Here is a 25,745-nt window from a genome sequence, read left to right on the forward strand (position 1 = left end):
TTTAGGAAACAACGATAACTCGATTTGAGGAAGCCGATGTAGCCTAGAGCAGCGATTTGGAGATGAAAATCTAGCGGGAAATGAGGAGCGACCGCATCGAAGATTTTGGTCCTGCAGATTTTCCATACTCGAGTAGATGGAGATTGTCTTGTGGAAACTGAAAGATCAAAATCCATTAATGGTTTCGGAAAATGAGAAATGAGAGGAACGCAGCCCTTCGAATTTAGTAAACTGGGTTCCTGATCAAAGATCAAGCTTCGAAAATGCCGTTCACTCCCGGGAGCGGGAATGGGAAAAACCAAAAGAAAACCGCGAGAATCGGTCAAGGGCCTCAACGGTCGCCTCTACCGGTCCAATGAAAACCAGGCCAACAGAGTCGGCCCCCAATGGATTGTCTCCAAACCAAACTACAATTATATTTGCGACGATAATTGAACGTTAAATAACGGGGTTTTAAAAAAAACAAAAAATAAATAAATAAATAAATAAATAAACAAATTATTTACCCTCCCTACAAAAATGAACCCTCGATGTAAAAATGATAAAATTTATGGTAGTGTAAATATTTTATCCGTTTTTCTATTTTCAATAATCTATTAATTTTCGGTTGGATTATCAACGGATTGAATTAGTATTAACTAAAATTTTAATAAGTTGGTCATAGATTCAACTAATAACCTAAACCAATCGAAACATATTATTAACTTTAAAAAATAAATTATTTTACCTATGATGCAATTTTATATATATATAGTTCTATTGAATTTTTTTTTAAGTAATTTAGTCTTCGACATCTTGCTTTGTGAAAAGCCATATAATATGAGATTGAGCCGTAAAATAATTAGACAAAAATTTTACATGTGTTTTTAGAAAATAATTTAAATAGACAACCCAAATAAATGTTTCATAGTAAGATTTGTTCGATGTTTAATGTCCAATCGTTTGGGATGAAAACATTTCAACTTTATATCCAATAATTTTCTAACAATTTTTTTTAAGAAAATATTATCAGTATCATCATTAATATATTAACGAGTTTATTAGATAAGATTGGTTCCATACCCTTTTGAATTTTGAATGTTTCTACAAAACCAGCCTTTGCTCTTCGTAACTAATGCCTATAATCAATTTTCCAAAAGAAAAAAATAAAATCTTACTAAATACCCAATCCTGACAGTTTGATGGTCATGTCATACAGTTTATAAGAAGCACGTAGCAGAACAACATAAAATCATTGTTAATATATATTTCTGTAATTAATTACCAATGTCCATAGAAGATTTTTTAAGGAGAAATTGCTAAGAAGAATCAATAAGAAATCTTCCAACATTGGCCTGAATCAATCCTTGAGGATGGGTATTATATATTGAAAATACCCAAAGAATGTAAATAATGTATGTGAACATATGTTTATAAAATAACATTAAAGATGGTAACTGGATAAAAATCACTACAAGAAAAGCCTCAAATAAGGGGATCAGGTTGATCATGAAAAACTAGTTCTCTCTCTACCTTGAGTTTTAGTTGAATTAGTAGGATTTGATTCTCCTTGAGGGTATTTTTTCTCAACAGCACCAATTCTTTGAGGTGGCCATACGATATGTGACACCCTTCCTTGAATCAAACCCATTGGAATCTGCCACCAATCTAATTAGATATAGTCGTGTAAAGAGCATAAAACAGGGATTGCACTCACATAAATCAGATACTTGCAGTAAAGTATTTCAAAGAGCACAAGTAAATTAATACATGTATGTTCTTTACGTGATACTTCATTAGAAAATCCTATTAGGGAGACTGCTGCCTAGGGAATAATTACAAAACAAAATTTCAAAACAAGTCATTCGAGAAATATGAAACCTTACCTGGGGTCAAACCTCACTAAGGTCTTAAAACTTAGTTATTCGAAAAAACTTAACCAAGAAAAAAACGAACTTTGGTATCTTAATCCTCCTTAAGACATCAAACACCGGCTCAAAAGCATAAGAAGGATCCAACAAAATATTGAAGAGAAAGACTACCAAGATAAGCCATCAATGAAAACTTAGTTTTGAACTCAAGAAAAAACATGATGGTATTTTTCAACTGTGCTTTTCACGTCCCCATAAATAGTTGCAATAATAATTGCCTACTGAGGCTGCCCATCCACAGAAACTATGGTTGTATCTCAAAACTAAAAATCACACCCAAAAGAAACAGACCGTCAACTATAGAAGATGGTATCTTACCGGGCCAAAAGATCTCGAATCCATGCTGCATTCTGGATTATCGCCTTCAACCCAACAGTGTCCTTCTGGAACCTTAACAACATCATATGTTTGACGAGTTCCAACCCAATCTCCTGGTAAGGCAATAATTCTTTTCACTTGTTTCTCCTTGTAATTACAAGGGGAGCTGCAATAGGTCAACAATTTCGGGAGGGAAATTTTATACAAATGGTACAAGTCTCTGAATGTAAATTTGTGATAAATTGGGAAGTGCGTTCACAGCATGATCACTAAGAGTGGAACAAAAACATTTCGCATATTTCATATAAGAAAAGAGGATGCAAAATGAGGTTCTGCCTTTCTCCAGTTAAACACATGACCTACATGAAACGAAAATATTTTTTACCTCAACCTTGCTTCAAAAATTGAAAAAAGTATAAGCAATTTACATATGACTTGAGATGGATCAATTAAAATAATTTTTTAGAAAAATAAGAAACTGAGCTTTTCGTGCATGACATTCAAAGAGCAAAAGGAAACCAATGAAGCATAAAAAGGTCCAAATTTTAAGCCACCCTCCATGAAATGGAACAGCGTCCAAACTTTAGATAAAACTCACCAAGAGGACTCCAGCTTTTATTTAAACTCAGGAAACTTGCTACGTTCTGCACCTCCATACTCAAAATCCAACCCTTACGATGAAAATGGGGATGCCTAAGAGTAAAAAATTGATCTATACATATTGCACGTCATGGAGTTGAGCTAACCATAATTTTCAGTTCTTTATTTAATTATATTCATTGTATGTGTGGTTTTGAGAAGTTAAAAATTGGAGTCCAAACGTGATTTCTTCACTAAGTAGGCAATGATTATCAAATAGCCTTGCATATCAAAGGTAAATCAAGAAGAGCCAATCAAAATCTTGAATTATCTAGACTAAACGTTTTAAGATTCAAAGACTTGACCAATCGAGCAAGACTTTCCATATACAATGCACTAGGTAATCCCATAAAAGAGAAATTAAATCAAGCCATTACCGCATTACACAAAAAAAAAAAAAAAAAAAAAAAAAAAAAAAAAAAAAAAACCTCCACAACAAATCAATACAGATAACTATCAGCATCGATAGAAGGAAACTTACCGGTAAACAATCACGTCACCGGGAGAAAATTTATATTTCTCAAGGCAAAATTTCTCAACCAGCACGTAGTCACCTGAAACCAAAATTTCCGGAGCATCAGAAGGTAGCATCTCGCCATAATAAATATACTACGTTTAGAAAATTACCAGTCATTGGCCCTGTCAGAGAAGTCGCAATAGGATTAAAAGTGGGAGACATTGAAGCACCTCGGATAGGAACAACACTCGCATAACGATCCGAAATCGTAACCCCTATAATTCCAAATGTGAAAGATTTCTTCACAACGTTCCACACTAAATTTCGGTTTGCCATCACCAAAGCATATCAAATGGAAGCATATCAAGTGTGAATTGAGGGGTCAGGAACTGCATCATCGAAAATTCTATAATGAATTAAACTCGAAGTTGGCAAATATAAAATTTTCGGTTGACATTTCGGATCTTTTATCTTCCAGAAAAGAATCAAAGCAAATAGTATACAAATCGAACTCTAATCAGAAGAAATTTGACAAAAACTTCATATTCGAACTTACCTAGAATTTGATAGTACGCAACAGACAGGAACCGCAAGTTTCCGGTGAGGAGCCAAATTATGCCTGAGGCGTTGGAGCAATTGAAGACTGATATGACAGTGGCGGAAATGGAGAGGAGAAGATTTTTGGGCAAATCCGCTGGAGATCACCACTCCACTAACTTGGTGCCAAACCCTAAGGCAGAAACGAAGGCGCGAACAGGCAAAGGCCGATAAAAATAATGGAAATTGAAACTTCGTTGCAAATTATTACATCCGATAACACCTTTAGTCATCGAGATTGAATTAAATGTTTTGTGCTAAATAAATCAAAAACCCATTTTTTTTTCTTCTAGAATTAAGAATGCTTTTCAATTATCTATCAATTATCTAATGAAAGGAATATTTTTCAAAATAAAACGCTATATGCTTTAGATTTACGATATTTTGTTTAAAAGTCTATTTCCTTACCATTTAATATTGAGTGTATTCTTGTATTATTTTTCATTCTCAATTTTTTAAAAATATATTTTATAAAATTAACCAAACACCTCAAATATTTTTTAAAACGATTTTCTTTCCCTTCCCAAAATCTTCAAACAAAACATAAGATAGAATAAAAAATAAAATAAAATTTGTATGTTAGAGTTAATATCCATGAGAAGAGAAAATAAAACTAAAAAAATAAAATTAAGAACAACTCATTCATAAAAATAAAACTCTAAAAATTGCAAATGAATACTTCCACAATTAATCGATATAATTAGTACGATAAATCTAAAATCTCACATTACTCGGTTAGAGAGTTACAGAAACTCTAACAATAAGGATCAAATTAATTTTCTTTGTTCCTTAAATTCAAGGATAATTTTGAAAAAGTTACCAAAATAGAAGATTATTATATCACCACAAATGACATAGACGTTAAGGTCGAAGCCCAACTGCCCCACTTATGAAAAACGTTTAATACACAATTTCCAATAAATAACCTTCGATTTATTGCCTTTCAAAATTGTTTTTCGAATTGGTGCCTATTTTTCAAAATTTCTTATAAATTTCTTAATCAAGTTCCTCATCTCTACTAATTATAGATAATCGTGAAATTGAATTATTATTCCCATTCTTAAAAGAAAGAATATTTTTAAAAATGTGTAAATAATGAGCTAGTCCAAAAAAATTAGATCCCCAAGTTACATAATTGTGAAAATTGTAAAATCGTAAAAATTCATGGATTCAATCAAATCTTCACTACAACAATAGCATCAAATAGTTTCGTGCTGCAATGCTCACATGTAACGAGAATAATCACAAGCATAAGAACAAAATTCATATTCTATAAGAGCTACGCAAGATACTTATTTTCTTTTACGCAAATTCCTCTCTGTTATTGAGTAACTCTATATGCCTCCAACACAACTACCCTTCCTTTCTATTCTTAGATGATCCTGTATTATACTTTTATCTTGTCATCTTATAGAATGGTTAGTTGTTGGCATCCTATCTTCCTAGTTAGGAAAGGAAATAAAATTGAATGCCCATAAAAAGCAGCAAAAACCGATGACGAAACAAGAGTATGGCTAGAAACATCCCATGAAACCAACGAGAACTCGAGATAATCTGGTGCACAGTTTCTTACGGTGAAACTTCTGAAATTTATCAGATCTAAGAAGGGAAGTGAGAATAGAAAATCTATCTCAAAATTCTCAATCAGTATAGTTCGTCGAATCAATTTGAAAACCCCCATTTTTAGTATGAAAAATTGGCTTTGATGAGGACAAGTGCCCGTGACAAGCCCCCTTGACTTCCATTTTCTTTTTTATACTCGGGTAAAGGCCATTTGTCATTTCTCCTACACGTGGTTGCTCGGAATACTCCTGCCATTTAATGATATATGACTCAAAGTTTGTTCAATGTCATAGCTAACGCCAAAATTAGTAAAAATGACAAAATTTGGAAATCTATGACAAGGGTTGGTGATTATTAATACAATATGTGAAAAAAGAAAGAACCTGGTGATCGAGTACCGCATGCCTTCATCTTCATCGTTTTGTCAAGTGTGATTCCACAGTCTCGCTCTGTTTTCAGGATAACAAAAGCCCAGGAATAAAGTTGAGTTAAGACGGCCTAAATAGTAAATGATGAAAGACTTGGAGCAGGCTTCGGATCATAGAAAAATTAGCAGACTACACAACAGGGGTGCAAGTGGAAATTATGGATGTGCACGTTATACTGATAAGAATTATGCACAACAAGGGTAATGGGTCTTTATTTACAAATTACTTCCGGGACAAGCCTGGAGTGTTCAATAATGATTCAGATAATAAGAGATGAGTTTTGGATCAGGAACAATGAGAGGCAACTTATTAATGAACATGAAAAGCCTCTTCAGATTTTCCCTAGAGATGAAGGATAAGTCGACGATTTCACTACTACTGGTACATATCCAAAGATCTCCAGAGTTGACTCTTTTGAGACTGTCACGGCAGAAGGGGCATGATTGCGAACGAGTGCGCCTGAAACAGAGATAATAAGTTGCAAAAAATCAGCTGCACATATCCAGTCACTTTTTTGCTAAGAACAAAGTAGCCCTCAGTTAGTAACCGATTGCACATGAAAACAGCAGGAGCTTACCAACTCCTGTAGCACTTCATGCACATTGAATGATTGCAATTAGGCAAGACAACCTTGGTGTTTAGCTCCATGCAAATACCACATTCTTCCTCTCTTTCCATGTCGATTTCAGAGATCTTTCCTTTGTTCAAAGGATCTGTTCTTCTGTATTTGGCAGCATAAACTTCTCTCTGTTTTCTTTCTTCTATGTCAGTAATTCCTCTTTGAAGTTGCACTAGCGAAGGAAATATCACCCCTGTATTTGCAGAACTAAAAATAGAATTAGCAAGACTCTGAATGCTAATACACCTTAAGCGGACGAGAGGGCAGCCTTTATCTTATTAGCCACTTACCATAGAACTCTTTGAGACTAGCCTTTCTTTCTTGAATAGACATGGTAGTCTTCCCGTCTTCATATGCCTAAAAACAAATTTAGCACATTCACAGGATTGACAAGATTATGTGTGGAGGCAATTAGTCGAAGAAACTTCATCAAAAAAAATTTCTTTAGTGATCAGTTTGATGCAATTCAATCACCACACTTGGACAATGTAGGAGTCAAAGTGTCATTCTTCATGCAGTCTGAAGTACCTTATATATTAGAATTCTGAGCAGGCCCAATGCACCAGCAAGATGACAATCAGTCCATTGCACGAAGAAGAGAAAAAACTGTGCAGCCGGGCTATAGGATAATCTCATTTGCAGGCATGCTCCATCGTATTCCTTGGGATAATCAGAAGCCCTGTTCAGTATTAAAGCATTATATTTCAGTGCTTATGAATTAAACAAGCTTTGCCGGAACTATTGCACACTAAAAACAAGAAAGATTCTCCAATTTGAAAGAAATGATCTGTTGCAGTAAAATGCTGTAGTTGTTATACAGTTCTGAGAAGTCGAGATATCTTGCAAAACTACTAGCTGGACAATGTGATGGTTTACAAACCACCAAAGCATACAACATAACCCACACAAAAGGAAGAAAATATACATTCAAACACACTTAACATCTAGAAAATAGAAAGACAGCAATTAATAACAAATCTTAGATAAACCGTTTCATACATCTTAGAGCAGAAAACAACATATATGAGCAGGCGGAGAACAGTTCCAGAAATAAGATCGAAATGACTAAATATCTAATCTAATAAGTCGTCAAGAATGTACAGATAATGTGAAGCAAAACCTAAAACTCGCGGTTCTCTCAAAAAGCATAACCTATCAAACTACTTTCACATAAACTTCCCTGAACTTCAAACTTCATCCGCAGCCAAACCAGCACGAATACCATTCTAATCTAAGCATCGAGAAAGCATATATCATAAGATACAAAATATTGAAACTCGATTCAGTTCGAATCATGGAAATTTAACAAACATAGCGGATAATTTCCAGATAATTGAAACGCCGACATTGCAATAGCAATTCAAACACAGTCCAGAGTAGATATCAAATTATAAGAAAGTTGAACAACATATGGAGAAATTACAAGGTATTGGCGAACTGAATATCAGCCTCGAGTGCCTTAAGGGAATCCTTGAAAGATTTTCGCATTTTGAGTTAATTTCCACACCAAAAAACTCCCATCCACCACTTCTAGTATCAGCAGCAACAACTCCTACCTCATCATCTAAATCAATTCAATAGATAAATTTCCATTCAATTCAAGAACACAAAAAACGAACTCAAAAACAACGAAATAAAAAATACCTCCGCAATCTACGAGCGAGAATTCATTCCACCTCGTTCGACTTCAACGGTTCACCTCTATGAAAGAAATCCAAAATATGAAAAATTATGAAATGATGAGATTATGAAATCCCCTTTCTATGTTGCAGTTCTTCGGCGAAAAAGGGTTTTCGGAAGCAAAATTTAGCAATTCGAGAAGTGAAGAACAGCCGTAGAGAAAGGAAGTGGGACTCACTTGGCTTTTTCTCTCGCTTAGCCAACACGTAACAGAACCACCTCAGTTGCTTTAATAGTCACGAAGAAGCAGCAGGTAGGTTCTAGATGCTTAAATTTACCGAAATACCCTCAATTTCCTAGACGCTCTTTTTGCTATTTCAAGCCCTCCACCGTCACACAGTCATTCAACCTCGAAATCTCATTGGATTTCGTTTAACCTTATGGGCTGTGATTCCGCTTACGTGTCATCTACTTAAGGCAGCAGTTGCGGATTTGCGTCACTTTTTAGTACAGTGTGACGATAAAAAAGAATAAATAAACAACCAAAGGTTTGTGTAAATGGTGGTGACTAAATCGTCATATCTTCACACGTGTAGGGTAATGATTTATTTGGCGCCGACCTTTAGTGAAACGCGGCAAGCATGCATGACTGATTCTCGTCCGTATATGAAGCGGGCCCCACACTCTTTGGTAACCTTTTCTCTTTTTCTTTTTCCCTTTTAATTTTGTTATATCTTTTCGTGCTTATATGTGTGAAGATTCCAGCGTGACGTGGCGTGATTGGAGACAAAAAATAACGGGTCCCACCCTAAACAATACAAAGTTTTTATGACGATAAGTAAAATTATTTCCTACTATAGAAACCAAACGTACTTCTCTATTTCAGTTTTCTTTTCGTTATCTCATGAGAATTTTTGGTAATTTTGGTTGGTTGTTTTTTAAAATTAAATCTATGAATACTTTTTTATTTTTAATTCCCAAGGTTCTTTTCTTTATTTTCTTTTCAACGATTTATTAATAAAAATCAAGCTTTAATCGAGGAAAAATTGTAGAGAAAGGAACTTCTTTTTCAAATATTAAATAATTACAAAAGTGAGATCCCAAGTTTTCAATTTTTGTTAATATTCTATGATTTTGTTTGTTCGAGACCTACTCTGACTATACTTTAAATGATAATTAATGATTTAGATATTGAATTATATTTAAATGAACTAATAACTTAGAGCTTTGCTTCGGTTTCAAAATCTACGCTTTTGTTTATGTAATTTTAATAATGCTCAATTTTAATATGGAGTAAAATCACGGATAACTTAAAAAATAATGTAATGTATTTTAATTTTCAAAATATTAAACACCAACCGAAAATAAAAAAAATCCATATTAACTACATTTTACCAACATCATAGTGGAGAAACAAAGGTGTAATAAATGTGATCTATGCTCAAAGTAAGGGTTGAAATGGATATTCACCAAAAACAAAATAAGCCTAATTTATACATGAACTTACGACAAACTTTCGTCATCTTTCTTACTTGTCTTACATTTGAAAAATTATAAGTAATGTGATACATAAATTAGAGCTCTTTCAAGATTTGTTTTGCTGAAAGAATTTGAAAGTAGGAATAGAGAAGTAAGAAGTTGTGAACTTCATTTCTTATTTGGTCTAAATAATTTGTGATTTCCACCACTAAAAAACATCAATTTTATATCTTAACATGGGAGGTTTTCCCTAAACTTCATGACTCTTTATTTCTTATTGTTTAACGTTTTAACCCGAACACCCACTAGAGGTTTGCAACATTTGTTAGAGTATCAAGTATGTCTCTATCCCAACGTGACACATTATGACTAAATTGAATAATTTTTAAAGTATAAAGGCAAAATTGGTATTTTAATCTACACTTTATTTATTTTATTTGCTGTTACTACCATACTTTATACAACCTTTCTTTAACGAGGACATGTGTGAAGTAGATGTTATGTTAACATTAAAAAACCACATCCTTACACGAATCATATTGCAACCGTGCCAAATTTATTTTCAACACGGTAGTGTTTCTAAAACCCAACTAACTAATTAAATTGCTAAACTGTCCACAAATAACAATCCCCAATTTTCGAAAGAAGTACAAAAGTAAGGACAAACATCTAACCAAAAGTCAAATTGCTCGAAATTAATGGTGAAGAAAAATAGGCATTATTTTGTGATATCCCAATGGCTACATCTTTGGGAAATGGGGCCTCCCTTCACTTAACTTCTCTTTCTATCTCTCTCTTTTTTAATTTTGAAAATGACTTTTATAGCCTCTTTTCTCTATAAGATATAGCCTATGGGATGCCTTTCTTTTCCTCTAACCAAAGAGAAGAGGAAACTTGGCATTATGACGTCCAACTTAACAAGAGATTGCAAAAATATGTTTATTAAATATCAAAATAATTTTATATAACAGGTAAATTATTCAACTTAATAAAATATTTTAGATTTAGAAATAATGCTAAGCCATTTTTCTATAAAAAAATGTGGAACCCCACAATAAAAATGTACTTCCAAATTAAAAACAATATGCATATAAGATAATAACATTTGGTTGTATTTATAAATATTTTTCAACAATTTTATCATTTAAAATAATTCTCCTAAAAAATATTACAAAAATATTAATTACGAGAACTTAACCTAATATATCTTCATCCATTTACTAATTAATGATCATTCATGTTCAACTTAAAACTCTATTATCAAAACTCATACTTGGCCGTGAATCTAAAAGCTAAAGCATAGTAGATAACCATTACAACAATAATACTTTATCATAACATTATAAAGGAAGATTCTGAAGTTGGTCCTAAAGTTAAAAGGAACATTTTTCAAAATGTTTTAGAAATCTCCATAATAACAATGACTCCAAGAAGGAAATGTTCTACAGACTACGTTTCTAGAGATTTTGTCCATGAAGATAATACTAATAATAATTATTATTATAAAGAGAGTAAAATTATTGAGGGTCCAGCCCTCAATAACTTCCAATTAATCATTGCTCATAGCAATTTCTTTTACTTGGAGAAGGTAAAATAGGAAGCTCACGTTTAATTTCACTCCAAAAAAGAGAAAAGTGATCTAAATAAGCAAAATCTGCGGCAATTTTTGAAGAGAAAAAGGAAGCAAAGGCTTCAATTTCACGACCACAATCATTATTGTTCTTCAAGTTCAAAAAGCAACCACCAAGTTTAGTTCTCAATTATAGATAAACCAAATGTTGAGGCAAACAAATTTAATATTGAAATAATAAGAGTGAGCTAGAAGGAAGACATTTGAATGAGCTATTGGGTTGATTATTGTCAAAGATTTCATTAGACCTACAACTAAAAATTTCAATATTATATACACAAGATCTTAGCTAAACTAAAGGCCGAGAAAGCTAAGGTATAATCACAACATTATATCCAAGTTCAAAATACTACTTTGCCTTCTATATTTTCGATTTTGTTCATTTAGTATTGTGCTCTTAACTTTTTTTTACTTTGATTCTTATTCTCTCAACTTTAACTCATACACTCTTTAAAAGAAAACAAAAATGAATGCTTTTTCAAAACACACAAGCCTAGATAGAAAATTTTAAAAGTAGGAAAAAGAAAAAATGAACTAAAACCAAAAGTGCAGATATAAATAGACCTATTATTAGGAAGGAAAACGATAGTAGAGTAACATACGATGCAAGGAAGGATATCAAGAGAGTTTTGAATGGCCCGCTTGATGAGATTATCTTTTCATTTTTTTCTATTGTCTCACTTATATAAAGTAAAATATCATGCTAAAAATGCCATACGTAGGAGAGACACAGCAAAGGACAAATGATGAAAGAAATAATTTAGAATAATAATTTTAAAGAGACAATTGTTTTTCAAGAGTTACTTCATCGTTTCTTGGCTCAAGATATTTAGTGAAGAGATTCTAATCTAGTATTCAATAATGTGACTCCATATCAAGTGAAAGACTTTTTATTATTACTATTTTGTGCCTTGATTTTTATCTATAACATAAAGAGGGATCCTTCAATTATCTTTTATGGTGTTTGCACCATTGTGAGATCTTTGTTACAAAACATTCAAATGACAACTTTATCGAATCAACTTGATAACTTTACCCAATTAAAATAAAAAAGCCTACAAACCAAATTAGAGTTATCCAAATATCCTAAAATATTTGAAAAAAAAATGTTTCTACAAAATAATATGATTATTTAAAGATGTCGAACATCTAAAGTTTTCGACAACTATCATTTACGCATTCCCACGATCCCACGAAAGCAAACGGCCCTATCAGGCAAATTTCGGCTCTACTTTCTATGTGGGTATTAGAAATAACAGAAACAATAAGTACTTCTATAACCAAAATAGTTTTTTTATGGAATGAATATGTACCTGGGCCAAGAATTATGTCTGGGTGTAGTGAGAGCCAACAACAGAGGAGGAAAAAACACGAGCAAAGGAGGGAACACAACAACAAAGGCTGCTACTCTCATCAGCTAATCTCTACAAAACTAACAAAGGTACGAAAAGGAGTGGGTACAATTGTCAAAGATGCAAAAGGAAAGTGTAAGCAATCATGCTTACTACACAACCACAATCATTGGCATTATGTAGTCGAGAAAGGGTTTGGCTGTTGTCTTGTGATGAAGCTGGATTCAACGCAAAATTTCAACCTCCCAAACAACCAACTATAAAATGATTTCGAAGTTAGCAACGTTATCAAAACATGAAAGAACAAATTTTCAAGAACTTTCTTACCAATCTTTTGCTTCACCTAACATGAAGGATATACATATACCGGCAATGTCACAGATGCAGTTTCAAAAAGAGTACACACATGATACAACGTCTCTATTTAAATTATGACACAATTGTTTTACACGATGTCGGTGGTAGAGTTCAAGTCCACCAAGTCAGTTTACATTTCTACTATTCTGCAAACCTCTTTTAGCAATATGCAAAAAATCATACCTAGTTTTGAACCTTCTTGTTCTGGCTTTCATCGAACCGCGATGACAACATATGATGGATAAAGATCGCAAAGAACCAATTCGGGAAAATTTAATCACTGAACTTTTGGTTATACTTTTCACGATTTTCCTCGGTAATTCTCTGGTACTCATTTTCACTGGCCTCAATAAGACGCTTGACGAAGTCATATGTGGTAAGTTTGATGCTGCAGTAAAAGAAAGGAAGGGGGTTACATAAGAACAAGAGTGGAAGCAATGTCAATGAAGAAAGAAAGTCGATAATAATAATAATGTTGGCCAAATTCAATGATCATTCTATTATCTTCATTTTCAATATTAAATTTGGGTTTTGGTGAATTTTTAGTGTTCTATCCATCAATTTGTTCTCTGAAATCGTAACGTTCTTTCTATTGAGTTAGATTTTAAGGTTTGGGAACCTAACCAAATAGGCTTTCCTAATCAATAATCATACGTATTTCTTTTAAAAATGGTGATTCGGATATGAAATAAACCTGCTGCTTGGTAAATTCTTCAAGAAGTTGGGCAGTAAACCCCTATAGAATCCAATAAATCTATGACCAGCCCATATACCTGCATAAGAACATCAATTCAAATTAAGGAAATGAATCCTAAGCTACACATCGGCAAACTTTTTCTCCTCCTTGTGCTTGATTCTTTATTGCTGGGATTAAACTACAATTGCATAAAGGAATAGAAGAAACGTCAAATTCCTCAACTAGATTTAATCACCGTACGGTAACAAAATAAATCTGGATTTCATCTATAGCAAATAGGTAAAGTGGTTTCACAGTAAAATATAAGAAGAACTGTTAGACTTGGTACGAAAACCACAAATGCAATTCAAAATGAAAGACAAGAAAAGGTTGGGAAGAGATTTCGGAAGACAAGAAAGCGGTTACATTTACATAGGGAATGAGCACAAAATATACCATGACCATTGGTCAAGCCCAAGCACATAAATTTTGTATGAGTGTTTTAGTCTCTAAACCTCCCCAGATTTCACTCCTAAATATAATCATTGCCACACTTCACAGGTAATAAATTTACTTCAGACTAATAACAACTAATACAAATTACCTGCAAAAGCATCAAACACTGTCTTGTAAGGTGTACCCTTCATTTGCATCTGTCTTCTCACGGTGTCCAAAGGATAGCACATGACCGTGGCTAGGGAAGCCGAAAGCAAGGCTGTGAATAAAGACGTTTCGGTTCTCCTTCGAGCTTCCTCTGGCAAAGATTTTTTTACCCTTGTACACACAAAATTATCCTTAAGGAACAAGATATTTATTTTCATTGAATATAACACGAGAAAGAACCAATGGGTGCCTACAAGTCAAAAATGCAAAAGTTCACGGCAATGTAAGGGGCTATGCCAAAAAGGGATGGTCCAAGACCACTGTAGTAAGACGTACTGCCTTCCTCTCGTAGCATACTTAAGGCAATCTAAAAATAAAAAATTGTTCGTTATTTGCATATGAAGAATCTTTCAGCCACACCACAATTGATTATTTTTCAGATATAGGTAAGACAAGTCAACAAACCTCAGATGCCGTTCGAAACCCAGGATCAACTGCCATGCGTAACCTCAAAACATCTAATGGATATGTCACCTATAAAGATAAAATTGGTTAATAACACACACACAGTACAAGTCAGCCAGGAGACCAAAATTGAAAAGTCATAATTTGAATCCTTTCTTCTTCTTTTTTATTTTTTATTTTTATTCCAAGGCAGCAATTGTTTATTTGAAAATCTTCAAGGAAGAGAGTTGAATTGAAGAAGAGTATGAAAATTACATACTTCACTAGGCTAACGTTATAACATAAAAAGATAAATTGCTCTCTTGAAAATTAAAACGCAGAAAACAAAAAAACTAACAAATCAGATGTGGCATGCTTACGAAGGTGGATGTCATGCCAGCACAAGCACCAGCAGCGAGTCTCCCGATCAAAGAAAGTTCTCCATCTTTCCCCCTGAAAAGGTTCTACAAATTCAGGCATATATGACTGAGTTTCACTATGTTTAGTTTTATTTAAGATTCACCTTGAAATACAAACTTTACCTTATAATTTTCATACGCAAAGAGCTGGATAGCACTATATGGTATGATGCGTATAACCTGAAGCATTGAAAAGGAGACCACAACCAGATATTACGTTTCGGAAGTCTAAACCAGCAACAGCAATTTATCAAGAAAACAAGATTATGTTTGAGCAAAGGAAAAACTGTTTTAGAGCTGATAAAACTCATTGGAAACACTGAAAAGAATAACATGCATGCATACATAAATAAACAAACTAGGAAAATTTAACTGAAAGGAACAACCTGAGGAAAGTTCCCTTTCCAAAGTCCTTTAACTCCTTCCACCTTTACTATGGTTCTTATTGCCTGTAATTAGTCCACGCAAAAGGCATCATTGAACAGAAATAACATAGTGATTTAGATTTGATACAAGACAACAATAAGATGCTCATGGATTTTGTTAGCATATTAGTTTATTAGCATTGTCATTAAAATCTTCGTCCTCCTAAGTGGCTTTTTCTAAATCCTCATTACGTTACTTCTCCTCATCACATCATATTGAATTTTCAAACCAAATTCATTTCTACCATCCTCTTCCTTCCTGTCTCGAACATAAATATTTGCCACATTTTTTATTTAAAACCATACATAAATTTTAAGATCACTAAACAATGATAACCATCAATTCTGTAGTTAAAAGATATTAAAGATACTAAAAACATACCAAAACAACTTGGTAACACGTATTGATGTGGCACTAGGAACAAAAGATATAATGTTGAAGTATGATTCCATTCTTATCATACCTCAATAAAACCAATAGACTTCTTAGCTCCTTCTTCCGCAATTCTTGCTCCTTGAGTCTGCAGACGAGAGAATTTCAGAGTACTTAGATGAAATGAACATATAGATGCACGCAGAGCACCGAAAACTAAAATGTCAGTGGCCATAGAATCTAGGTTATCTAAAGAGCTTTCCGAGTTTAAACTCTTCCAACAAAATGGATATTGTTGCCGTAAAACATAGCTAAGGAAACGCTAGTTTGCTTTAACGATCAAATTCAATTGACGAAAACAAAATGAAGTCGCTGGAGGCAATTGACGAGGCTATAACCTGCATAAGAAGCTTGATTCGCTCGAGCGGAGCAGTGGCAGTCTTCGCAACCGCCCCCGATACAGCACCAGCGGCGAAGAGCGTTGCTTCTCTGTGCACCAAAGCAAGAATCGATAATGGATGCTTAAGCAACTGAGCAGACGTCGGCAGGAACTCCTTCCGGTTTCTCTTTTCTACAACAGTAATGCAGGCAAATTTACAACTAGTGCCATCGCCATCACTACCACTACCACCACTGGCGCCAAATCGCTTATTGCTTTTCCAGAGTGGTTCACCGTCCGTAGTGTTGAAGGATCGACGAGCAGAGGCTTCAAGCTTTCCGATATTCCGCCATACAATTACTGGCTTCTTTTCTTCCGGCATAGTCCTGAACGGAAGTGAGTCTGAATAGCTAAGGCAGGGAAACAGGCACCAAATAAATTACCAACCAACGACGCAATGGGATCGGAAGCAAACACGCTGAGCGAAGCGTACAAATCTGAATGCCTAATCCTCCCTTGACAAGTGGATCCCATTTGGCAGCCAGATATTTTCGTTGACGTTGTACGTTCGGAAGCTTGTTGGGCTTTGAGCCCAGTTTTGCTTCTCTCGGCCCGTGTAAAATAGCTTGGCTGGGAATCCTTTGGTTTTAATTATTGAATTCATCCTCAGTAAATCAACTTTAGTCATCGAGCTTTTATGGAAAGCAACATTTCTAAGGTACAACGTAGTCAATCACTTATTATCTTGTATCATGGACTCTAATAGCAAGATTTAAATTGTTCATGTCAACTTTTATTATAAGTAGGATGTTTGAATATTTGCATTATCCGATGGATTTTTGTATTTGAGTTGAGATGTTTAAATGACTCGAGAAAATAATATTGAAGGTTGTTTGAGACAATAACAATTTAAGACCATTTTGTAGTTCTCAATTAATTAACAATATTTCAAAACTCTTTTTTATAGGATATTTACTTTTGGTTAGGTTTTTAGTGGTTTACTTTCATCGCTTTTTTTTCTACAATATTTATTGTTTTATCCTCAATCTAAAATAATTTATATCTAAAACATGATATCATAATCCAAACTAAGATAATTTATATCCAAACACAAACTATCGTAACCCAATTACAATAACATATGATTATAATAATAAACTACTTGCCTCGAGTGCTTCCTTAATCGTTAAAACTAACACAATAATGGAATATAATAGGTTACTACAAATAACTAAATTAAAGTTAAAAAAATTATTTTTGAAAATTTGTACAACCCGATCATTAGAAAATACATATATAGAGACAAAAGAAAAAACGCCTTATAAGTGACAAAACTGTTGAAAATATTCTAAAATACAACAAAACTTTTGATTTTATCAATGACATACATTGAAAAAACTAAACACTAACAGAGATATTGATAAAATTTGAAATTTTATTATTATATTTCATAAATATTTTAATTCATTTCGCAGCAACTTTAACTTGAGATGTTCATTAAGACCAGATAAAATATTAACAAAAAAAATCCTTAAAACATAAAATAAAAATATGATTTTTTTTTAAAATAGTAAAATACTGAAACTATTTACAAAATATAGCAAAATTTATCAAAACCTTCTTTTTAACTCATTTAAATTTTTGCTATATTTCATAAATACATATATATTCTTTGCTATCCATAACAAAATTTGGCTATTGTTGCTTTAGTTCGACGCTTGACAGCCCTAGATTGTTGACAGTAACATCATCTACAAATAAAAGATCGTTATAACGAATTATTAGAAGTGTGATAACAGTAATTAGAAAGAAATGTAAAAAATGTTCAAACAACGTGGAGAGACTAGAAGATGTACCACTAGTTAGGAAGAAATACGTTGCAATCACAATATAGAAGAGGAGGAGAATCAATCCCTTCATGTAGTGAGAATTACCATCCTATATATTCCCAATAAAAATTATAAATGAACATTTTTAAAAATAAAAAAAAATATATTAAAACTGTTTATAGAATACAATAAAATTTATTAAACTAAGATTATATTTCGGTAAGTCAAACATAAATTACAAGAAAGGTCAACATTTCTAAATTTTTAATTTTTAGTCTCAATAAATATTCGACAGTTTTAAATTATTAAAAATCAAGATATATAAAATAAATCTTCATTTTTTTTTTTTAATTTTAAGAGAATTACGAAACTAAATAACTGAAATAATAATAAAAGTGTATATATATAGTGTAGTGTTTTTGTAGAAGGATGAAGGATGTACCTGTAAAATGGATGATGAAGCCAATACTGAGAGAGCAAGGGAGGCAGTTTCGATAATATTAAAATTAAGATCCATATTTATTCCCATAACCCAAGCAACAATTACAGACAAAGGAACCTGAAATTTTTTAATAAAATTAAGTTTTAAAAAACACCCAAAAAAAATAAACAATCAAATTATTTAAAAACCATATATGTATATGTATATATAATAATAATAATTAATTATATATACTAATATATAATAATGTTAACTACCAAAACAAACTTATATTAAATTTCTTACCACAAACATTCCTATTTGAGTCGCAGATCCTAATGCAACACCTAAAGTTATATCCTGCATTTACCATCAAAGAGCGAGACAAATTTTGAGTAATAACATATAATATTTGTGTAACAAAAGAAGAATGATATAAAGGTCTTACCAACTTGTTCTTGTAAGCAAAAATGACAGCACCTGCATGCTCAGCTGCATTTCCAACCAATGGCAGCAATATTATGCTAAGGAATGCAACAGATAAACCCCAAGTTTCCGATGCATCCTAACACCAACACATTTTCATTATAATTTCAAAATGATTGCTTTCAATTTATATTTATAAATAAATAAAATATCAAACTCCTAAATATAATTATTATTTCATCACTCATACTATTAAATTTCATGATCCTCATTTTAAAGTTGATTGTTTCACTTTCTTTCTGTATATTTTAAATTTATTTAGTTTAGTTAAACTTAAAATCACTATTTGTCGTCTTTGTTATTATAACTACATTGAAAATGTTGAAAATTATGATAACGACCTAAAATTTTAACCAACTTTTTTTATTATTATTAAACCCTAATCTTTACAATCTTGTTTATTAATAACGTGACATCTTTAAATGTTGCAAAATAAATTAAAACATCTAAAAAACATAACAAATTTTTATATTTTATTATTTTTAAGAAATATTTTTCAGCAGCCATATAGAATCAGTTTTCTATAAAAAGAATTAAAAACAAAAAAAAAACAAATAATTGTAAGAAATACCTCAATTGTGGCGACCACGTACTCAGACAACAAAGCAACGAGAAGGGTGACAACCACCAACCAAGCCATGGCGCTCCATTTTCCGATCACCGGACCTTCTTCTAAGCCGTCGTCGTATACGTCCAATTCCTGACAATAATTAATTAATCCCATTTAAAAAGATAATTACAATAATAAATAAACAAATCGCCGACCAATTTGAATTTTGGTTGGGGTTAATTTAATTATATACGCACCTCGTTTGCTTCAAATAATCGGCGATGACTCCAAAGTTGAAAGATCAAGTAAGCGACATATGCAACCAGCATTACTATACTACAGGCTCTAGACAATCGCACCGCACCGACTCCTGCCACGTCAACCGATCCTCCGGCGTAAGGGAATAGCATTGGTAGAGAGTGGCACAAAAGCGCCAACATCAGCATGTGCGAGTTCACCTCAGCTTGACTCTATAATGGTAACAAATAATAATAATATGTAATTTGAAATTCGATCAGCCGAGTAATGCAGATATAGTAATTTATTGTACAAAAACATTCTCAAAAGAATTATAGATATCAGAAATAGAATGCTTTGTCATGTTATACACTATGTTCTCAGAGCTGTATCTAATTTTTCTATATTTATGTTTTTTTTTTTTTTTAACTTTTGTGTTAGATTTAATACTAATTTTTTTCACACACACACACACCAAGTAGATTGCCAATATATGCAAATTGTTCTATCAAAAAATAGATAATTGCATTCCCAACATGATAGAATGTAAAAATGTTGTTTAAAAAACAATTTGTTAACATACATAGTGGAGAACTTATCAATATATTTGTCAAAGTATGGTTAATCGGTGTACACACTTAATAATGAGTGATATACCATTAAGTATTAAATGATAATTGATATATGACATATATATATATATATATATATATATATAATAATTAAGAAAAAAAACTTAGAAAGCAATATGAGTTGTTAGTGCAATATACTTTACAAGAAAAATTAATAAATATAAGAACTTACGGAGTCAAAGGTCTGTTGTTTGTTAAGATTGAGAATGCCGCCAAAGAAGAGTGAGGTTCCAAGAACAAGAAGAAGGTTTGAAAGAAGAGATCCCAATAGAGAATATTTGACCAACTTAATCTTTTCCTTTCTTAGTGCAAAAATTGCTACGATTAATTCCGTCACATTGCCACACGTCGCATTTAGCAACCCACCAACTAATTGACAATAACAATTTAATCAAACTAACTAAATCAATTATTATAACCATATTTAATCAAGAATAATCAGTCAAAATCCCTAAAGAAAAATTAAAAATTGAAAAACCAAAGGATTGTAAAACAAAATCTAAATTAATTAATTCAGAAGCAATTACAAGCTACTTGGTGCAATTTTTTTAAATACATGATTGAACGAAGACGACAAAATTAAAAATAATTGATAAACGATAAAAGTAAATTAAATAGACTAATCAATCATCATGTTTAATCATTTGGTGATTTATTTAGGGTTTCTAAATTACTACTTTAATAGGGTATGTTCGCGTGTATGGCGCAGTCTTTAAATGCCAACTTGGTTATTACTTTTATTAATGAAAAGGAAATTTAATATTTAAATATTTTTTTGGAAAATAAATTTAATAATTAGAGCTCATCCAAATAACACGTCATATAATTGACAAAAGGCTAACTATAGACTAAATTGGAAAAATATATAAAGAGGCAAAGTGGCTTTTAGAGTTTGGATTAAAGATCTCACTATTATTCATTCCAATCCTGTTTCGATTGAAATGACCAAAATAACCTTAATCGAACATTTTTTTAATAAAATGAAAATGACACGAGTAAACATCAAGTATTTGATATAGCATAATTTAAATCTAATCTTTTAATTTCAAGTATTTTAATCTTTTCACTTACGTGAATATTTTGATATGTAAAATCCTTTACAAACCTATTACTTTTACTATAATTAAAAAAGATTGTAAGGGCCGGTAAGATAATTTTTTGATATAATGAATTTTAGAATTTGTATTTTTTTAGTTTTATATATATAAAAAGAGCATAAAGTTTGGGATTCGAGCTCTAAGATCTATACTAAATTCTTTCGGTGTAGATAAATTAACTATTAAATAACATTATAAATGTGGTAAGTTAAAGAAAAAAATAGCTCTAATATTGTTTTTCTGAAAAGCAGTCAGTATTGTATCCTATTGTATTGTACATATAATATATTTTTCACAATTCATTTAAACGAATAAGAAAAAAAACTCTTTCCAGAATACTTGAATGGTAGAGAAAAAACCTTTTCAATGAACTCAGGGTGAGAACTTAATTAGATGGTTGAATTTGTAATGCTATTTAATTAGTATTTAAAGTTTAGGATCGAAATTTCAATACTAATTTAAATCTACACATCGTTGAAATTGTAATGTGATTTAGTATTTAAGAGTTTATTGTTGAAATTTCAATACTAGTTCAAATTTATACTCCATTGAATTTGTAATGCTATTTAGTGTTTAGAGTTAGAAACTTCAATACTAGTACTTTAAATTTACAGTCCGTTGAATTTGTAATGCAATTAAGTATTTAAAGCTTAGGGTTGAAAATTTTCATACTAGTTAAAATTTAGAGTAACAATTAAAAGTGATGAAATTAAAAGTTAGGTTTTAAATCGAATTTATATATATATGTATATAAAAGTATTAGTGCTTAGCTTTAAGGAAGAAAATTACCTGTAGGACCAGTGAAGTATGAGATTTGTCTGCAATACAATGCAAGTATAGGAGTGAAATGAAGAACGTAGGAAATTAAGATTGATTCACATTTAGATTTCAAATAGAAAAATGGAAAGTGGAAAACGAAAGGCCGTTTTCAAGCTTACTCGGTCAGAAAGCTAAGGCGTTCAGCAAGTGGAGCAAGACCCATTAAGCTAACAACGAAAACCCATGGCTGTCATTTCAAGCAATCAGATAACCAATCCTTTTCCTTTTCTAACTAATATTACAACTGAATTACAACTTCTAAAAAATGTTTGATCAAAGTTTAGGAAAATAATAATTGTTATAGAGAAATTGAAAATATATTAAAAGAAATATAGATTAGAGATAGATGTGGGACTTACTCTTGCAAAGCCGAAAGAGTCAGCCAAAACAGCCAACGGCACGGCCGGAAAAAGAATCCAAATCCTGGTTCCCAAAATGACCTCTTGAAGATTTACAAGAAATAGTCTGAGGGAACCGAAACGAACCTTGGAGACGAGGGTCAGATCAGACTTCTTTCGCAACGATGACGATGACATGTTGTGAGCCATTCGAGCGAGCCTCTGCGAACTCTTGACGCCGCCCGCGTTTTGCAAGATCGACGTCGTTCCTGGTTCAAAATCCATGTGTCTGTTGCAAGTGCTGCACAGTAAGATACGAACGAACCCAACCAAGGTTTGTGAAATGGAAGTGCCAATTAAGTACATGTAATTTTAGAATAATACTTGTTTCTTTATTTTCCCTTTTCGTTTTCTATATATATGATGAAAATCGTTTACCATTCTTTTTCTGTTTTTTTTTTCTTCCCTAAGATTAGATAATGATGGTAATAATATGTTGGAGAAATGTGGAAACTTCCTGGAAGTTTCAAGCCTTTTCAACGCAAGTCATTTTACATTTCAAACTTAATACAATGTTTTGCTAATATAGCTTCTAATTAATGTCAGCATTTAATTAAACAAATATTAGCGGTTTAGATTAGTAACTCTAGTCTTCTTTGTTGAATTGGTACTAAACATATGATGTATGTTGTTTTAAATAATTTTGGATTTATGAGAAATATCAGGAGAAGTGGAAATTTCATAGTAAAGTCGTAAAGGTGATCTAATTCTCAAGCCATTAATCCAAAGATGAGACAAAAGAAATTGGTCCCGGATAGAAAGTGGGCGATATGATTGTTTTGTCTAGAAGACTTAACTTGCCTCAACTATTTGATAGTACATAGTTTCATCTTAAATACAACTGACAACGGAATGAATGTCATATATTTATCTTATAAAGAATTTGAGTCATTGATTTTTTTCAATACGAGATTTTTAACCTTAATTTTCGAGCTCCTAGACCAGCCAACCAATCTACTCTCTTTTGGGTATCGACTTTCAAAACTAACTTGTTTTAACTGGTTTCCTTTTACATGTTTGGTAGTATCGTAAGATAAATAAAATCTTATGTTTTATATATGAATAAGCTTTGGTGAGTTGTCTTCTTTTCTAAAAATTTGCTCTTTAACAAAATCTAACTAACTTTTTGCAACGAGCATCGTATCAATGGGTTATTGATGATTGTTTTGGAAGTGTTCTATTCTCACATATCATAAATTTATATATCACATAAATATTTCTTTTTTCTTTATAAGAAAAATCACATATATTGTAAGTTATTGTTGTCTTTTTTTAGTTTTTACAAAATAAATAATATTGAGTTTTTTTTTTTTTGGGTGCTTATGTGTGATTGAGCTGAAAGGTTGGATTCTAGAGTGGACAGTAGAGTGGGTTCGCCCCAAAAGCATTTCAAAGTGCAATCATCTACTTTAAGTGGAGCACTATGTTTGGTTGGCCCACTAGCCCATGACCCGACCCATCAGCATCTTCAAGTGGACGTCCTTATTATCCATTTTACGAACAATTTATATTTCTATAATTACGAATCCGACCCTTAAAACGTTTTAATTCTTAAACTTCAAGAATTTACTAAATATCGAAAATTTAATATAATATTTAAAAATCAAATTTATATCTATTGACTATAGTGTAATAGGAGTTTTCATATAAAACTCTGGTCAAATTCAACTTAAACTTGGACAGAGACAACAAAAAATTTCATTTCGTATATTATTCGATAAAATAGAGTAAAATGAAAAAGAAAAAAAATAAAAAAGCATTTTAATATATTACTGGAAAATGAAAATAAAATTAAATGTATTTGGTCTTCCACTTCACTTACCCAGAAATCGAGACCCAAACATCGAAATATTGGTCTTACTGTGTGTTCCATGCATTATTTATTTCAATGTTTTGTTTGATGATTCCAGAAAATCAATTCAAACAGACTCCTTCTAAGAAATTTTGGTTATTAATTTTTTAAATCCTTTTTAAGTGTGAAAGATTTTTTAAATCCTTTTTAAGTGTGAAAGTCGTATTAACTAATAAATTTATTTATTTATTGGATTAAAGTAATTTGAGAGTAGTTGATACATTTGTTGTGAGAGATATAAATTTCATATTCAATGGGTGTGGTACTACAAAATGTTTTAATTATAACATTTGATAAACATAAAAATGAGTTGAAAAGGAAAGAAAATTAAAGAGGATACGTACCCATTAAACATGCTACGCATTCATAGGTAGAAGGCTAAAATGAAATTATTCAACAATAATTTATATCATGTTATGTTAGAAATTTCATCTCATCCCAGTTGTGGTTTGTATTTCTTTAAGTAAAAAAGTTTATGAACATTATTATAACTTTTTCCTTGATAAGATTTTCAAATATTATTACAAAAAATAAATGATAATTTTAATTATTAAATAAAATAAAAGCTAAAATGTAAATAATTACTAAAACTTTTTTCTAGAATTCCTTTTCACATATTATTATAGGTCGTCGAAATGCTTCGACAAATAATATTATTTTATAAAATAATATCTTATTTAATATTAAATAAAACGATGATTTTATTTATAATTTAAAAGCAGAGATTAATTTTGGATTATCAGCTTCTGTAGTCTTGGTTTAATAGACAATTGAATTATTTATTACATTCCATTAATAATTGGTAATTTGACTAGTATGACTTTTCTATAGTATTTGAAGAGGATGATTGATGTTTTGTTTTATTTTAGGAATGAAAAGGCATATGGTCACATTTTTCATAGCACTTTCTGTCAAAAGAAAAGAAAAATCGCCAACCACTTAAATGGAAACCACAAATTGTTCCAAAAAAGAAATATAAATAAATAAATAACCCTTGTTTTTTGTGGCTTTCAAATTTCACCTTTTGATGGACTTTTCTTTCTCTTGCATGGGATGAAGTTTTGCCCTTTATTGTTCTTTTACTCCATAATTTAATTTTACATTATCATACACTGTATTTTCAAATTTAGATGTTT

At 31.8% G+C, this 25,745-nt stretch overlaps 4 protein-coding genes across 11 annotated transcripts; all 4 read right to left on the reverse strand.

Annotated features, from left to right (window-relative positions):
- Window positions 1–1,329: 1,329 nt before the first annotated feature.
- Window positions 1,330–4,285, reverse strand: LOC103486302 (uncharacterized). Of its 2 annotated transcripts, none has more exons than XM_008444207.3 (5): window positions 3,881–4,285; window positions 3,495–3,713; window positions 3,349–3,421; window positions 2,229–2,394; window positions 1,330–1,636 (listed from the first exon to the last, which is right to left on the reverse strand). In XM_008444207.3, the coding sequence occupies exons 2-5, from the start codon at window positions 3,658–3,660 to the stop codon at window positions 1,487–1,489; spliced, it is 555 nt and encodes a 184-aa protein (XP_008442429.1). In that variant the 5' UTR covers window positions 3,661–3,713; window positions 3,881–4,285; the 3' UTR covers window positions 1,330–1,486. The 2 variants fall into 2 exon arrangements, with proteins under 2 accessions (XP_008442429.1, XP_050940216.1); XM_051084259.1 differs by having other exon boundaries at window positions 1,330–1,647; window positions 3,881–4,217.
- Window positions 4,286–6,055: 1,770 nt separating this feature from the next.
- Window positions 6,056–10,579, reverse strand: LOC103486301 (E3 ubiquitin-protein ligase AIRP2). 3 transcript variants are annotated; one of them, XM_051084257.1, is made up of 7 exons: window positions 8,390–10,579; window positions 8,176–8,232; window positions 7,955–8,095; window positions 7,060–7,210; window positions 6,822–6,888; window positions 6,490–6,724; window positions 6,056–6,371 (listed from the first exon to the last, which is right to left on the reverse strand). In XM_051084257.1, the coding sequence occupies exons 3-7, from the start codon at window positions 8,017–8,019 to the stop codon at window positions 6,161–6,163; spliced, it is 729 nt and encodes a 242-aa protein (XP_050940214.1). In that variant the 5' UTR covers window positions 8,020–8,095; window positions 8,176–8,232; window positions 8,390–10,579; the 3' UTR covers window positions 6,056–6,160. The 3 variants fall into 3 exon arrangements, with proteins under 3 accessions (XP_050940214.1, XP_008442427.1, XP_050940215.1); XM_008444205.3 differs by having other exon boundaries at window positions 8,176–8,419; XM_051084258.1 differs by lacking the exon at window positions 7,955–8,095 and having other exon boundaries at window positions 8,176–8,419.
- Window positions 10,580–11,109: 530 nt separating this feature from the next.
- Window positions 11,110–17,111, reverse strand: LOC103486300 (probable envelope ADP,ATP carrier protein, chloroplastic). Of its 5 annotated transcripts, none has more exons than XR_007820469.1 (13): window positions 16,308–17,111; window positions 16,001–16,057; window positions 15,498–15,560; window positions 15,235–15,291; window positions 15,073–15,156; window positions 14,714–14,782; window positions 14,503–14,615; window positions 14,250–14,419; window positions 13,664–13,742; window positions 13,153–13,357; window positions 12,774–12,869; window positions 12,574–12,684; window positions 11,110–11,351 (listed from the first exon to the last, which is right to left on the reverse strand). XR_007820469.1 is itself a non-coding variant. In XM_008444204.3 (10 exons), exons 1-10 carry the CDS (start codon window positions 16,668–16,670, stop codon window positions 13,243–13,245), a joined length of 1,170 nt encoding a protein of 389 aa, XP_008442426.2. In that variant the 5' UTR covers window positions 16,671–17,110; the 3' UTR covers window positions 13,020–13,242. The 5 variants fall into 5 exon arrangements, 1 of the variants encoding a protein (XP_008442426.2); XR_001762321.2 differs by having other exon boundaries at window positions 12,766–12,869; XR_001762322.2 differs by lacking the exon at window positions 12,774–12,869.
- Window positions 17,112–17,711: 600 nt separating this feature from the next.
- On the reverse strand, window positions 17,712–23,315 carry LOC103486299 (vacuolar cation/proton exchanger 3-like). The gene is made up of 11 exons (XM_008444203.3): window positions 22,719–23,315; window positions 22,479–22,546; window positions 22,330–22,358; window positions 20,616–20,812; window positions 19,832–20,044; window positions 19,596–19,724; window positions 18,987–19,103; window positions 18,845–18,898; window positions 18,560–18,676; window positions 18,145–18,226; window positions 17,712–18,039 (listed from the first exon to the last, which is right to left on the reverse strand). Exons 1-11 carry the CDS (start codon window positions 23,061–23,063, stop codon window positions 17,984–17,986), a joined length of 1,407 nt encoding a protein of 468 aa, XP_008442425.2. The 5' UTR covers window positions 23,064–23,315; the 3' UTR covers window positions 17,712–17,983.
- Window positions 23,316–25,745: the final 2,430 nt, after the last annotated feature.

The sequence above is a fragment of the Cucumis melo genome, chromosome 4, assembly GCF_025177605.1.
Source record: "Cucumis melo cultivar AY chromosome 4, USDA_Cmelo_AY_1.0, whole genome shotgun sequence".
Classification (NCBI taxonomy): domain Eukaryota; kingdom Viridiplantae; phylum Streptophyta; class Magnoliopsida; order Cucurbitales; family Cucurbitaceae; genus Cucumis; species Cucumis melo.

Excerpts from the sequence above, each read along its gene's own strand:
- LOC103486302 (XM_008444207.3), bottom strand. The coding sequence starts at position 3,660 with ATGGCAAACCGAAATTTAGTGTGGAACGTTGTGAAGAAATCTTTCACA. Across the intron at positions 3,422-3,494 it reads TCTGACAGGGCCAATGACTG|GTGACTACGTGCTGGTTGAG; the intron begins GTAATTTTCTAA and ends TTTTGGTTTCAG. Across the intron at positions 1,637-2,228 it reads ATTCGAGATCTTTTGGCCCG|ATTCCAATGGGTTTGATTCA; the intron begins GTAAGATACCAT and ends GATTGGTGGCAG.
- LOC103486301 (XM_051084257.1), bottom strand. The coding sequence starts at position 8,019 with ATGCGAAAATCTTTCAAGGATTCCCTTAAGGCACTCGAGGCTGATATT. Across the intron at positions 6,725-6,821 it reads TAGTCTCAAAGAGTTCTATG|GGGTGATATTTCCTTCGCTA; the intron begins GTAAGTGGCTAA and ends CTGCAAATACAG. Across the intron at positions 6,372-6,489 it reads ATGAAGTGCTACAGGAGTTG|GCGCACTCGTTCGCAATCAT; the intron begins GTAAGCTCCTGC and ends TCTCTGTTTCAG.
- LOC103486300 (XM_008444204.3), bottom strand. The coding sequence starts at position 16,670 with ATGCCGGAAGAAAAGAAGCCAGTAATTGTATGGCGGAATATCGGAAAG. Across the intron at positions 14,616-14,713 it reads GGTTTCGAACGGCATCTGAG|ATTGCCTTAAGTATGCTACG; the intron begins GTTTGTTGACTT and ends TTTTATTTTTAG. Across the intron at positions 13,743-14,249 it reads AGTGTTTGATGCTTTTGCAG|GTATATGGGCTGGTCATAGA; the intron begins GTAATTTGTATT and ends GTTCTTATGCAG.
- LOC103486299 (XM_008444203.3), bottom strand. The coding sequence starts at position 23,063 with ATGTACTTAATTGGCACTTCCATTTCACAAACCTTGGTTGGGTTCGTT. Across the intron at positions 22,547-22,718 it reads ACTCTTTCGGCTTTGCAAGA|CCATGGGTTTTCGTTGTTAG; the intron begins GTAAGTCCCACA and ends TTGAAATGACAG. Across the intron at positions 18,677-18,844 it reads CTCAAATAGGAATGTTTGTG|GTTCCTTTGTCTGTAATTGT; the intron begins GTAAGAAATTTA and ends AAAAAATTTCAG.